The 15,406-nt window shown below is 43.2% G+C and overlaps 1 protein-coding gene across 1 annotated transcript in view; it reads right to left on the bottom strand.

The window, feature by feature from the left end:
- LOC140736306 (myosin-7-like) overlaps positions 1–15,406 on the bottom strand; it is a 109,113-nt gene that overhangs the window by 27,573 nt on the left and 66,134 nt on the right. The window contains exons 29-32 of the mRNA XM_073062297.1: positions 14,238–14,364; positions 12,729–12,847; positions 3,238–3,434; positions 570–919 (exon numbers count right to left, since the gene is read on the bottom strand). Of these exons, the coding sequence (XP_072918398.1) occupies positions 570–919; positions 3,238–3,434; positions 12,729–12,847; positions 14,238–14,364 (793 nt within the window). The remainder of the gene's footprint in view (positions 1–569; positions 920–3,237; positions 3,435–12,728; positions 12,848–14,237; positions 14,365–15,406) is intronic.

The raw sequence follows: 15,406 nt of genomic DNA, 5'->3' as shown, positions 1-15,406 counted from the left end.
AGAGCTTGAGCAGTTTTGTAAAGAAGAATGGGGAAAAATTGCAGTGTCCAGATGTGCAAAGCTGATAGAGACCTATCCGCACAGAGGCTCAAGGCTGTAATTACTGCCAAAGAAGCATCTGCTAAATACTGACTTGATGGGGTGAATAATAATGCAATTAATTAATCTGTGTTTAATAAATGTAATAAATTTAGACCAATTTGTAGAAATTTGTTTTCACTGACACGAAACAGACCTTTCTGTTGATCAGTGTCAAAAAATCCTAATTAAATCCACTATGATTCAAATTTGTAAAAACAACAAAACATGAAAACTTCCAAGGGGGCAGTGAATACTTTTTATAGATACTGTGACTCTCCAATTGTAAATTTCTGTATATAACTCTCCCATTATAACATTCTCTGCATTCAGACTGGAAACCCTTACCTACACTTACAACCTCATTCTACTAGCTCAAACCAGCTTCTCCCACTCCTCATCCAAAATCCAGAGTTTTGGAAATATAATAATATTGTTCACCCAAGTCACAGGAGCTGCATCCCAGGTTAGAACCTGTAGCTTTACATTACCTTGGAGGTTCTTGTTCTCCCTTTTGAGGGTCTCCAAATGATCCAGAGATTCCTCGTAGGCATTCTTGAGTTTAAAGAGCTCAGTACTCAGACTACGAGACTCCTTTTGTGACATCTCTAGCTCTGCCTGAGCCTCCTCAAACTTCTGCTTCCAGTCAGCAATCATTTTATCAAAGTTGCGTTGCTTTTTGTCAAAAGCAATGGCTGCTGAATTTGCCCTCTCCAAATCAATTGTCAAGTCCTCCATTTCTGTCTGCAGACGATGCTTGGTCTTATCTAGTGAGGAGCACTTGGCATTTGCTGCTTCCACTGCCTCCTCAGCTTCTTGTAGTCGGATGGCCAACTTCTTCCTGTGATCAGCAGGGAGATTAAACCCATCACAGAGAGTTATACAGCATGGAAATAAGCCATTTGGCCTGACTCATCCACACTGACTATGGTGCCCATCTAACCCAATCTCATTTTTCTGCATCTGACCTCTATCCCTCTACTCTCTTCCTATCCAGGTGCCAGTCCTAATGCTTTTTAAGTAGTATTATTATAGCTGCCTTTACCACTTCCTTTGGTACCTCACTCCATTTACCCACAACCCCCCACCCCCGGTCTGCATTTCCATCTAACTGCAGTAAACCTTTGTTCTTTCTGATGTTTGATTCACACCAAACACTGTGGAACTAGACAATATCCTGGCTGCAGTACTGAAGACCTGTGCCCCATAATTAACTGTGCATTTGGCCAAAGCCTGAACTAATACTTATCCAGTGGAAAGTTGCCCTTGCATGTCCCATTCAAAAAGGTCTGGCAAATTACTTTCCAAGCAGTCTACTCTCCACTGACAAGGTAATAGAAAGTGTCATCCAGGCTGCCTTCAAGTAGCACTTAAATCTATTGGCTAACCAATCCCCAATTTAGCTTTCATCAAGCCTGGCTAACCCTGAACCAAGTATTGTGAGCAGTTTTGGGCCCTTATCTAAGAAAAGAAGTGCTGGTATTGGAGAAGGTTCAGAGGAGCTTCACGAGAATGATCCCATGAATAAAAGGGTTAACATGTGAAGAGTGTTTGATGACTCTAGGTATGTACTCGCCAGAGTTTAGAAGAATGAGGGGGGATCTCATTGAAACTTATTGAATGTTGAAAGGCCCAGGTAGAGTGAATGTGGAGAGGATGCTTCCTATAGTGGGGGAGTCTAGGACCAAAGAGCACAGTCTCAGAATCCCTTTAGAACAGAGATGAGGAGGGATTGCTTTAGTCAGAGAGGGTTGAATCTGTGTTATTCATTGCTACAGATGACTGTGGAGGCCAAGTCATTGTGTATACTTAGAGTGGAGTTTGACTGGTTCTTGGGGAGAAGGCAAGAGAATGGAGTTGAACAGGATAATAAATCAGCCATGAGGAAGTGATGGAGCAGACTCAGTGGGCCACATGGCCTGTGGCTGCATCTGTGTCTCACGGTCTTAAACAGCTAAATTGCAGAGCTGAGTTGAGAGCGACAGCCCTTGACATCAAAGCAACATTTAACTGAGTTTGGTATCAAGAAGTCCTAGTAAAACTGACAGAGAGAATAGATTCCAATGACTAGAGTTACATGTTGCACAATAAAGGCGGCCATCATCGGCAGAGGTCAACCCTCGGGCAATGGTTTCCAGCTTCCTCTGGGGACAGCGAGTTTGTGGTTTTGTTTTCAACTCAAACATTGTGGCTCTAACAGTACTGGAATAAAATCATATGAAAAACTGTATTATGAAATGTAAGGTTGTCCTTAAGTATTTAATCTTACACCCTTAACCCATGACCTCTGGTTGTAGTTTCACCAAACCTCCGTGGAAAAAGCTTGCTTGCATTTACCCTATCTATATCCCTCATAATTTTGTACATCTCTATCAAATCTCCCCTCATTCTCCTAACTCTCCAGGGAATAAATTCCTAACTCACTCAACCTATCCCTATAACTCAGGTCCTTAAATCCTTCTCTTGAATATTGGAATTAAACCTGCAACCTTCACTTCTGCTCACATTCCACACTTGTACCACTCTCTGAGTGAAGAGGCGTCCCCTTAGGTTCACTTTAAATACTTCACCTTTCATCCTTAACATAAGACCTCTGGTTGCAGTCTTACCCAACCTGCTTGTATTTACCCTGTCTGTACCCCTCATAATTTTGTATACCTCTATCAAATCTCCCTTCATTCTCCTGCACTCTAGTGGAAAAGTCCAATCCTATAGAATCTCTGCCTATAAATCAGGACCTAAAGTCCCACTGACATCCTTGTAAACTTTCTCTGGACTCTTCCAATCTTATTGATATCTTTCCTGTAGGTAGGTGACAAATCTCAAAATTAGGCCTCAATACAACTTCAACATAGCATCCCAACTCCTGTACTAAATACATTGAGTTATGAAAGCCAATGTGCTAAAAGTTCTCTTTATGACCCTATCTACTTACGACACATTTCAATTAATTAAGGATTGTATTCCTAAATCCTTTGGTTCTACCACACTCCTCAGTGCCCTATCATCCACTGTTTGTGGTTAAGATTGAACTGGTTCACTAAAGCTATGTGGTGGCAGCACTAACTGTAACTGCCTTCGGAGACATGGAGATCAGAGAAATAACTCAGTGAAAACAAAGCAGATTGCCACCAGTGGAAATGTGAAGCCCGTACGTACTTTGCTTCCTCCAGCTCCTCTGTTCTCTGGATCGCATCGGTTTCATACTTGTTTCTCCACTGAGCCACCTCGGTGTTGGCCTTGGACATTGCTCGCTGGAGTTCAGCCTTAGCTTCCTGCTCCTCCTCATACTGCTCTCTCAGCAGGTCACAGTCATGTCGGGAAGCGTGCAGGGCATGAGCCAGGGCGTTCTTGCTCTTTAATGAAAGCACAAACAGAAATCTTGTGGGGCCTGCTGGCAATTACATTTAACCATTAGATCATGACTATCCTACATTAAAGCCTAGTGAGGGGATGGTCATCAGCAATTAGCCTTCTAGACAGCTTGAGTCTAAAGACATTGCCCAGTATTTTACTGAATTGTACAGATTGGGTCCAGATACAGTGTTTTTGATGTTGGGCAGCTACACCAGCAGTGAACCACATGGAGAGGAATAATTGACGGAAGCTCCTGATCCTACCACATCCCAATATTTCCCAGATGATGTGAGGTTGTGAGCTTGACTGGTGACAGAATGGGGCTCTGACACTTGAAACTGATCATTTCTAATTCCACATTCAGCATTGTCAGTGATGACCAGATTTCTAGTTGGTCTCTGAACTTCAGTTCAAAATTACCAGTTGCTCACCTGTTCACCAGGATATTCAGCTTCTTTCACATTTCCTCCCTCTAAAGCCCATATATTCTGACCGTTCCTCAACATTTCCTAACCATTATTTGCTTAAATATATGTGCTGCAGGTTAGATTTAACACTAGATTATTAGGGTTATACAGCGGAGAAATAGGCCCTTTGGCTAACTCATCTATGCTGACCAAGGGACCTAACTTCCCCATTTGATTGCATTTGGCTCATATCCTCTAAACCTTTCCAAACCATTAACCTGTCTTTTCAATGTCATAATTGTACCTACCTCTAGCACTTCATCTGGCAGCTTTCTCCATATTCCAACATTCTGTACAGCTGTTACGTGACATCACAATTCTTGTACACAACATCCTGTCCAATGAAGACAAGGTTGCCAAAGGTCTTCGTCACCACTGGGGCCACGTTCAGGGAATAATGTACATGCCCCAGGGTCTCTACACGTAACTACCACACAGAGTTTGATTGAGACAGTATATTGTTTTGTCTTGTCCTGGGATAACTTCCTAAAATGCATGACTTTGTACTTCTCTGCTTTTAGGAAGTTAAAAGCCATTCCTTTGCCCATATTCCCAGTTGATCCAGATATGGTCCTAACCTCCTTCACTATCCATCAGTTGCCAGTGATTCTCCTCTGCATTCCAATGGGTAACAACCACAACTGGACACATTATAAAACCATGGTCAAATCACAGCTGGAGCTATTGTTTCCAGCATTTGTTGTTTAATTTCAGATCTGTAGAGTCTGTAGTATTTGATTTATTCCCTTCCCACTCCTACAATGTTATCTTGAGTGATCACTAGAATTTATTCTTGGTATCTTCATCTCATCTAACTGCTGCCGTTCCCAACACCAGCTCAAAGTACTATACCTACATCGCTGATACTGCACTTTTACTGCAACACCAAATCTTCCAATCCCTTCCCTTTGCACGACATTCCATCCTAGACAAGCAATAAATTCTTCCAATTAACTGGTTCCTACATCTCTTGCCACTAAATACATTCCTGTTCTTCTCCATAGTAACTGTCTGATGAGAAACCAGAACAGTCACCTGTGTTTCAGAATCAAGTTTATTATCACCAACATGTGTTGTGAAATTTGATAACTTAGCAGCAGCAGTTCAATGAAATACATAACATAGGAGAATAAATAAACTATTTACAGTATACATATATTGGAGATTAAAAATCATGCAAAAAACAGAAATAATATATATTGAAAACGTGAGGTAGTGTTCACGGGTTCAATGTCCATTTAGGAATGGGATGGCAGAGGGGAAGAAGCTGTTCCTGAATCACTGTGTATGTGCCTTTAGGCTTCTGTACTTCCTACCTGATGGTAACAGTGAGAAAAAGGCATGCTAGAGGTCCTTAATAATGGTTGCTGCCTTTCTGAGACACCACTCCCTAAAGATGTCTTGGGTACTTTGTAGGCTAGTGCCCAAGATGGAGCTGACTAGATTTACAACCTTCTGCAGCTTCTTTTGGTCCTCTGCAATAGCTCCCCCCTCCATACCAGACAGTGATGCAGCCTGTCAGAATGCTCTCCATGGTACATCTATAGAAGTTTTTGAGAGTTTTTGTTGACATACCAAGTCTTTTCAAACTCCTAATGAAATATAGACACTGTCTTGCCTTCTTTATAACTGCATTGATATGTTGGGACCAGGTTAGGTTCTCAAGAGATCTTGGGATGAGCTTCAGAACTCCTATCAGCACCATCATGTTGGATTCTCTGTGAGGTTGTCTGATTCTGTTCTGCTTCATCTCATCAGCAACTGCAATCCTCATGCCTGGCTTTGTTAACTTGTGAGTTAACAAGTTAGTACAACTATACTATTCCTGATTACGAATAGTCAGCATGGATTTGTGCACGGAAGGTCATGTTTGACAAATCTTATTGAATTTTTTGAAGAGATTACTAGGAAAGTTGACGAGGGTAAAGCAGTGGATGTTGTCTATATGGACTTCAGTAACGCCTTTGACAAGGTTCCGCACGGAAGGTTAGTTAGGAAGGTTCAATCGTTAGGTGTTAATATTGAAGTAGTAAAATGGATTCAACAGTGGCTAGATGGGAGATGCCAGAGAGTAGAGGTGGATAACTGTTTGTTCAGTTGGAGGCCAGTGACTAGTGGTGTGCCTCAGGGATCTGTATTGGGTCCAATGTTGTTTGTCATATACATTAATGACCTGGATGATGGGGTGGTAAATTGGATTAGTAAGTATGCAGATGATACTAAGGGAGGAGGCATTGTGGATAATGAAGTAGGTTTTCCAAGCTTGCAGAGAGATTTAGGCCGGTTAGAAGAGTGGGCTGAACGATGGCAGATGGAGTTTAATGCTGATAAGTGTGAGGTGCTACATTTTGGTAGGAATAATCCAAATAGGACATACATGGTAAATGGTAGGGCATTGAAGAATGCAGTAGAACAGAGTGATCTAGGAATAATGGTGCATAGCTCCCTGAAGGTGGAATCTCATGTGGATAGGGTGGTGAAGAAAGCTTTTGGTATGCTGGCCTTTATAAATCAGAGCATTGAGTATAGGAGTTGGGATGTAATGTTAAAATTGTACAAGGCATCGGTAAGGTCGAATTTGGAGTATTGTGTACAGTTCTGGTCACCGAATTATAGGAAAGATATCAACAAAATAGAGAGAGTACAGAGAAGATTTACCAGAATGTTACCTGGGTTTCAGCACCTAAGTTACAGGGAAAGGTTGAACAAGTTAGGTCTTTATTCTTTGGAGCGTAGAAGGTTGAGGGGGGACTTGATAGAGGTATTTAAAATAATGAGGGGGATAGATCGAGTTGACGTGGATAGGCTTTTTCCATTGACAGCAAGGGAGATTCAAACAAGAGGACATGATTTGAGAGTTAGAGGGCAAAAGTTTAAGGGTAATATGAGGGGGAATTTCTTTACTCAGAGAGTGGTAGCTGTGTGGAATGAGCTTCCAGTAGAAGTGGTAGAGGCAGGTTCTGTATTGTCATTTAAAGTAAAATTGGATAGGTATATGGACAGGAAAGGAATGGAGGGTTATGGGCTGAGTGCGGGCCAGTGGGACTAGGTGAGTGTAAGTGTCAGCACGGACTAGAAGGGCCGAGATAGCCTGTTTCCGTGCTGTAATTGTTATATGGTTAACAAACTTCCAACACTTCATGACTGGTTTCTCTTGCACTGTAGGCTATAAAACTCCTACTCCAAACTGTCTCTGGATACTGTTCACCCTTCTGATTAGCATTTACTTTGGTCTAACAATCCATTTTTAAATACTCAAATGGCAAAATAGTACAACCATGGCTGACAAGGGATGTCAAAGCTAATGTAGAAGCAAAGAGACGGCATACAACAAAGAAAAAATTAGTGGGAAGACAGAGGATTGGGAAGCCTTTAAAACCCTACAGAGAGCAACTAGAAGAATCGTTAGGAAGGAAAAGATGAAATATGAAAGCAAGCTGGCAAACAATATCAAAGTGGATTGTAAAAGCTTTTTCAAATACATTAAAAAATAAAAGCTGAGAGTGGACAGAGGACTGCTAGAAAATGAAGCTGGAGAAATAATAACAGGGGCCAAGGAGATGGGAGATGAACTAAAGGAGTATTTTACATCAGTCTTCACTGTGGAAGACACTAGCAGTGTGCCAGGTGTTGAAGGTGTAAAGGAAGAGAAGTGAATGCAGTTACTGTTACAAGGGAGAAGATGTTCAGAAAACTGAAAGACTTAAGGGTACTTAAGTCACTTGGACCAGATGAACTGCACCCCAGGGTTTTGAAAGAGGCAGTGGTAGAGATTGTGAAGGCATTAGTAAAGATTTTTTTTTTAACTAAGTTTACAAATCTGGCATAGTGCCAGAGGACTGGAAAATTGCAAATGTCACTCCACTCTTTAAGAGAGTTTAAACTAGGATTGTTGGAGGATGGGAACTGAACTGAAGAGACTGGGGAAGAGGTGGTTGGCTCACAAATAGAGAAATCTTGTAGACAGTGTGTGAGGGAGGATAGGCTGGTGATAGAGAAGGGACACGCTCAGTCCGAAGTTTTGTGATGTATCTATTTTAACGCAAGGAGTATTGTGAACAAAGCGGATGAGTTTAGAGCGTGGATCAGTACTTGGAGATATGATGTGGTGGCCATTACAGAGACTTGGATGCCTCAGGGATAGGACTGGTTACTTCAAGTGCCAGGTTTTAGATGTTTCAGAAAGGACAGGGAGGGAGGCAAAAGAGGTGGGGGCATGGCACTGTTGATCAGAGATAGTGTCACGGCTGCAGAAAAGGTGGACGCCACGGAGGGATTGTCTACGGAGTCTCTGTGGGTAGAGGTTAGGAACAGGAAGGAGTCAGTAATTTTACTGGGTGTTTTTTATAGGCCGCCCAATAGTAACAGGGATATTGAGGAGCAGATAGGGAAACTGATCCTGGAAAGGTGTAATAATTACTGAGTTGTCAAGATGGGAGATTTTAATTTCCCAGATATCGATTGGCATCTCCCTAGAGCAAGGGGTTTAGATGTGTGGAGTTTGTTAGATGTGTTCAGGAAGGTTTCTTGACACAATATGTAGATAAGCCTACAAGAGGAGAGGCTGTACTTGATTTGATATATGGAAATGAACCTGGTCAGGTGTCAGATCTATCAGTGGGAGAGCATTTTGGGGATAGGGATCATAATTCTATCTCCTTTACAATAGCATTGGAGAGAGATAGGAACAGACAAGTTAGAAAAGCGTTTAATTAGACTAAGGGGAATTATGAGGCTATCAGGCAGGAAATTGGAAGCTTAAATTGGAAATAGATGTTCTCAAGGAAAAGTACGGAAGAAATATGGCAAATGTTCAGGCAAATCTGTGTGGAGTTCTGCATAGGTATGTTCCAATGAGACAGGGAAGTTATGATGGGGTACAGGAACTGTGGTGTACAAAAGCTGTAATAAATCTAGTCAAGAAGAAAAGAAAAGCTTACAAAAGGTTCAGAGAGCTAGGAAATGATAGAGATCTAGAAGATTATAAGGCTAACAGGAAGGTGCTTAAGAAGGAAATTAGGAGAGCCAGAAGGGGCCATGAGAAGGCCTTGGCGAGCAGGATTAAAGAAAACCCAAAGGCATTCTACAAGTATGTGAACAGCAAGAGGATAAGACGTGAAAGAATAGGACCGATCAAATGTGAGAGTGGAAAAGTGTGTATGGAACGGGAGGAAATAGCAGAGGTACTTAATGAATACTTTATTTTAGTATTCACTATGGAAAAGGATCTTGGTGATTGTAGTGATGACTTGCAGCAGACTGAAAGTCATTTGAGAGTTAGGGGGCAAAAGTTTAAGGGAAACACGAGGGGGTATTTCTTTACTCAGAGAGTGATAGCTGTGTGGAATGAGCTTCCTGTAGAAGTAGTAGAGGCCAGTTCAGTTGTGTCATTTAAGGTAAAATTGGATAGGTATATGGACAGGAAAGGAGTGGAGGGTTATGGGCTGAGTGCGGGTAGGTGGGACTAGGTGAGATTAAGAGTTCGGCATGGACTAGGAGGGCCAGAATGGCCTGTTTCCGTGCTGTGATTGTTATATGGTTATATGGAAAAGCTTTAGCTTGTAGATATTAAGAAAGAGGATGTGCTGGAGCTTTTGGAAAGCATCAAGTTGGATAAGTCACTGGGACCGGATGAGACGTACCCCAGGCTACTGCGGGATGCAAGGGAGGAGATTTCTGAGCCTCTGGCGATGATCTTTGCATTATCAATGGGGATGGGAGAGGTTCTGGAGGATTGGAGGGTTGGAGATGTTGTTCCTTTTTTCAAGAAGGGAAGTAGAGATAGCCCAGGAAATTATAGACCAGTGATTCTTACCTCAGTGGTTGGTAAGTTGAAGGAGAAGATCCTGAGAAGCACGATTTATGAACATTTAGAGAGGTATAATATGATTAGGAATAGTCAGCATGGCTTTGTCAAGGGCAGGTCATGCTTACGAGCCTGATTGAATTTTTTGAGGATGTGACTAAACACATTGATGAAGGAAGAACAGTAGATGTAGCGTACATGGATTTCAGCAAGGCATTTAATAAGGTACCTCATGCAAGTCTTATTGAGAAAGTAAGGAGGCATGGGATCCAAAGGGACACGGCTTTGTGGATCCAGAACTGGCTTGCCCACAGAAAGCAAAGAGTGGTTGTAGACAGGTCATATTCTGCTTGGAGGTCAGTGACCAGTGGTGTGCCTCAGGGATCTGTTCTGGGACCCTTACTCTTCATGATTTTTATAAATGACCTGGATTAGGAAGTGGAGGGATGGGTTAGTAAGCTTGCTGATGACACAAAGGTTGGAGCTGTTGTGGATAGTGTGGAGGGCTGTCAGAGGTTACAGCAGGTCATTGATTGGATGCAAAACTGGGCTGAGAAGTGGCAGATGGAGTTCAACCCAGATAAGTGTGAAGTGGTTCATTTTGGTAGGTCAAATATGATGGCAGAATATAGTATTAATGGTAATACTCTTGGCAGTGTGGAGGATCAGTGGGATCTTGGGGTCCGAGTCCATATGACACCCAAAGCAGCTGCGCAGGTTGACTCTGTGGTTAAGAAGGCGAATGGTGTATTGGCCTTCATCAATCGTGGAATTGAATTTAGGAGCCGAGAGGTAATGTTGAGCTATAAAGGAACCTGGTTAGACCCCACGTGGAGTACTGTGCTCAGTTCTAGTCGCCTCACTACAGGAAGGATGTGGAAATCACAGAAAGGGTGCAGAGGACATTTTACAAGGATGTTGCCTGGATTGGGGAGCATGCCTTATGAGAATAGGTTGAGTGAACTTGGTCTTTTCTACTTGGAGTGACGGAGAATGAGAGGTGACCTGATAGAGGTGTAGAAGATGATGAGAGGCATTGGTTATGTGGATAGTCACAGGCTTTTTCCCAGGGCTGAAATGGTTGCCACAACAGGACATAGGTTTGAGATGCTGGGGAGTAGGTACAGAGGAGATGTCAGGGGTAATTTTTTTACTCAGAGAGTGGCGAGTGCATGGAATGGGCTGCCGGCAATGGTGATGGAGGCGGATACGATAGGGTCTTTTAAGAGTCTTTTGGATAGGTACATGGAGCTTAGAAAAATAGAGGGCTATGGGTAGTCCTAGTAATTTCTAAGATAGGGACATGTTCAGCACAACTTTGTGGGCCGAAGGGCTTGTATTGTCCTGTAGGTTTTCTGTGTTTCTAAAAGAGGAAGGCAGTAGAAAGGAAATTATAGACAAGTTAGCCTGACCTCAGTAGTTGGGAAGATCTTGGTGTCAATTGTTAAGGATGAGATTATGGAGTACTTGGCGACACAGGACAAGATAGGACAAATTCAGCATGGTTTCCTGAAGATAAAATCTCGTCTGACGAACCTGTTGGATTTATTTGAGGAAGATTTCACGTGAAATAAAAGGGATGCTATGGATGTTGTATATTTGGACGTTCAGAAGGCTTTTGACAAGGTGGCACACATGAGGCTGCTTATCAATTTATATGCCCAAGGTATTACAGGAAAATTATTGGCATGGTTAGAACATTGGCTGATTGGTAGGAGGCTGTGAGTGGGAATAAAAGGATCCTTTTCTGGTTGGCTGCCAGTGACTAGTGGTGTTCTGTAGTGGTCGGTTGTTGGGACTGCTTTTTTTTATGTTGTATATCAGTGATTTAGCTGATGGAATAGATGGCTTAGTTGCCAAATTTGCAGATGATACAAAGACTGGTGGAGGGGCAGGTAGTGTTGAGGAAACAGGCAGGCTGCAGAAGGACTTAGATGGATTAGAAGAATGGGCAAGAAAGTGGCAAATGAAATACAGTGTTGGAAAATGCATTGTCGTACATTTTGGTAGTCAAAATAAATGTGTGGAGAGTTTTCCAAACGGGGAGAAAATCCAGGAATCTGATACGCAAAGGGACTTGGGAGTCCTTGTGCAGAACACCCTGAAGGTTAACTTGCAGGTTGAATCGGTGGTGAGGAAGGCAAATGTAATGTTAGCATTCATTTCAAGAGGTCTAGATTACAAGAGCAGAGATGTGATGCTGAGGTTTTATAAGGCAATGGTGAGGCCTCACCTGGAATATTGGGCTCCATTGGAGGGGGTCCAGAGAAGGTTCACAATGATGATTTCGGGAATGAAAAGGTTATCATATGAGGAATATTTGATAGCTCTGGGTTTGTACTCGCTGGAACTTAAAAGGTAGGGATCTCATTGAAACCTGTTGAATATTGAAAGGCCTCGAGTAGATGTGGAAAGGATGTTTCCCATGGTGGGAGAGTCTAGGACAAGAGGGCACAGCCTCAGGATAGAGGGGCTATTAAAACAGATGTGGAGAAACTTCCTCAGCCAGAGGGTGGTGAATTTGCATGTTATTACCACAGGCAGCTGTGGAGGCCAGGTCGTTGGGGGTAATTAAGGCTGAGCTTGATAGGTTCTTGATTGGACACAGCATCAAAGGTTATGGGGAGAAAGCTGGGGAGTGGAGCTGAGGGGGGGGGGGGGGAAGGATCAGCCATGATTGAATGGCAAAACAGACTTGATAGATCAAATGGCCTGATTCTGCTCCTATGTCTTATGGTCTTTATACTCTTTTTCTTGGGTTCTACCCATTCCATGGTTTTTACATCTTCTGTTTTAATAGCTCTCAGAAACTGAACAGTTGTGCAGCCCCAGTCCTTTGACCATCAATTCATCACCAGGATTTAAGCTATCGAATTCCTACTCTAAACCTCTCTTTCCTTCTTTAACCACTTTAAATCTAAGTGTTTGATCAAACACTGGATATTGTGCCCTGATGTATGGCACAGCATTTGGTAACAACCCTATGCAGGGGTGTTTATTTATTCATTTTGTGAACCTACTTTGTTCTCCTCTTCCAGCTGCCTTTTCAGCTCTTCGATACTTTGTGTGAACGACAATTTCCCCCGGCTTAGTTGGCTAATCAAAGCCTCCTTTTCTTCCATTTGTCTGCTGAACTCTCCTAATGATGACAATCAAAGAACACATTTACAAGTTCATGAATGAACATAAATAAATTCCACACCGTGGCCCCCCTGACCCCGAACACTTCTTGCTGCATTGTCACGTTGCTACTCCAATTTCCAGTGTCACCAGTGTTTATCAAGTAGTTATCCTTCATGTTCATTCTTGTTGAATTACAGTGCTCATTTACATGGAATCACAGATCCCTGCCTAACCAATCCCACCCCAATACTGTCAGGCCGAGATAGAGTGGATGTGTAGAGGATGTTTCCTATAGTGGGTAAGTCCAGACCAGAGGGCACTGCCTCAAAGTACAGGGACATCAATTCACAACAGAGATGAGAAGGAATTTCTTTAGCCAGGGGGTGAGAAATCTGTGGAATTCATTGCCACAGATGGCTGTGGAGGCTATCATAAAGCTGAGATTGATAGGTTCATGATTAATAAGGGTGTCAAAGGTAGGAAAATGGGGTTGAGAAGGACAATAGAACTGCCATGATGGAACGACAGAGCAGACTCAATGCACCAGGTAGCATAATTTTGCTCCTATTTCTTGTGGTCTTCTGGTCACCCATATGTATTAGCACTTGCTGTGTCTGAATCAGGCACTTAGGCAGTTAAAACTGCTGACAGTGCTCTCTCCTTGGCTCAAGTGCAAAAGGAGCCACAAAGGGCACATCGTCTTGATTGTTGTTCCCTGGTTCATTGTGGCCAGAACTGGCTGTCTGAATTAAAATCAGAACAGAAACACAAAGTGATGGAAACATTCAGTAAACTAAGGAATGGCTGCGGAAAGGGAAACAGGGTCAACATATCAGGTGAATTGTTGTGGTCACCACCCATCTGTGAAAACCAACATAACTGCAGATGCTAGGAAACTGAAATAGAATACAAATGCTGGAAGTGTTCAGCAGATCGGACCCTATCTGTAGGAAGCACAACAGTGCTAATGTTTCAGATTGAAGACCCTTAATCAGATCTGGGAAGGAGACACAAATAAAAACTTGAAAGCTGCAGGGAGAGCTGGGGAAGGAGTAACAGGGTAAAACCAGGGAAGGTGTGAATAACAGCATTTAGAGAGTGAGAATAGAGAGAAAAGAAAACCTACATATCAGAGAGCAGACCATCCAAGATTTTTATAGAGTAAGGTCCCTGCCCCCATCCCTGTGATTTTATGTTTCCACTAACTGCAGTTTTTGATTTTCATAGTTATCTTTAAAGTTTGCTCTTCTATTCTTCTAGATTTCCTCTAGCCCTCCATCTTCTCCCAAATATTCTTCCTGCTGCTTCCACAGGGGAGGTACTTGGGCAGGTATATCCAAGGGGAGATAATGATCTGTTCCTCCTACCCTGTCCATTCCCCCATACATTATTTTGCAGTTTCTTACCGTTTTGACTCTCTAGCTTGGCCTTGTGCGAAGCAAGATCAGACACCTGCCGCTGCAGTTCTCCTACTTTATTATTTGCCTCGTTCAATTGATCCTCATACGTTCTGCATAGCTTCTCGGCATTGGCCTAAAATACCCAAAGTGAGGGAATATATTTGTTACACATCCATCAAAACACTGATGACACCCTTGTATTCCCCTGCCCCAGTTATGTCAGCAAGTGAAGAGCCAGTGAGGGTTCCAAACGGCATGCTGCTACGGAAAGTCTGATCGATTGAGATCCAGGAAGAGCTGGCTAATTGGAACACAACTGGCTTGAATGTATGAAGCAAAGGTTGATGATGGGAGGTTATTTCTTGGGCTTGAGCGTGGGAGAATGAGGGTGTATAGAGCTGTGTAAAATCAATGTAGAGTCAATCACAGGGTGCAATGGGGTGTGATTGGGTGGGGTGGGGTGCAGAGTGCTGAAGAGGGGGTTGGTGGATTGAGCTGAGATGGGGTGTCTTGGGGTGGAGAGGGGTTTGGTGGGGTGTGTTGGGGTGGAGAGGGGTTTGTTGGGGTGGAGAAGGGTTTGTTGGGGTGGGGTGTGTTGGGGTGGAGAGGGGTTTGGTGGGGTTTGGTGTGTTGGAGTGGAGAGGGGTTTGGTGGGGTGTGTTGGAGTGGGCTGGGGTATGGTGGGATGGGATGTGTTGGGGCGGAGAGGGGTTTGGTGGGTTGTGTTGGGGTGGAGAGGGTTGTGTTGGGGTGCGGTGGAGAGGGGTATGATGGGGTGGGGTTTGGTGGGGTGAGGTATGGTGGGGTGGAGAGGGTTTTGTTGAGGTGGAGAGAGGTTTGGTGCGGTGTGTTGGGGTGGAGAGGGGTATGGTGGGGTGGGGATTGAAACATAGAAAACCTACAGCACAATACAGGCCCTTCAGCCCACAATGCTGTACCGAACATGCACTTAATTTAGAAATTACCTAGGATTACCCATAACCCTCTATATTTCTAAACTCCATGTACCTATCCAGGAGTCTCTTAAAAGGTCCTATCATATCCACCTTCACCACTGTCCCTGGCAACCCATTCCATGCACTCACTACTCTCTGTGTAAATAAACTTACCCCTGACAAGGAGAAAGCTTCACGGGAACTTGGTTATAACCGGCGCATCAATCGTGAGTTGGAGAA

The sequence above is a fragment of the Hemitrygon akajei genome, chromosome 11 (genome assembly GCF_048418815.1).
Source record: "Hemitrygon akajei chromosome 11, sHemAka1.3, whole genome shotgun sequence".
NCBI lineage: Eukaryota > Metazoa > Chordata > Chondrichthyes > Myliobatiformes > Dasyatidae > Hemitrygon > Hemitrygon akajei.
Note: the sequence above shows the minus strand (reverse complement) of the source record. Positions and strands in the feature narration are given on the sequence as shown.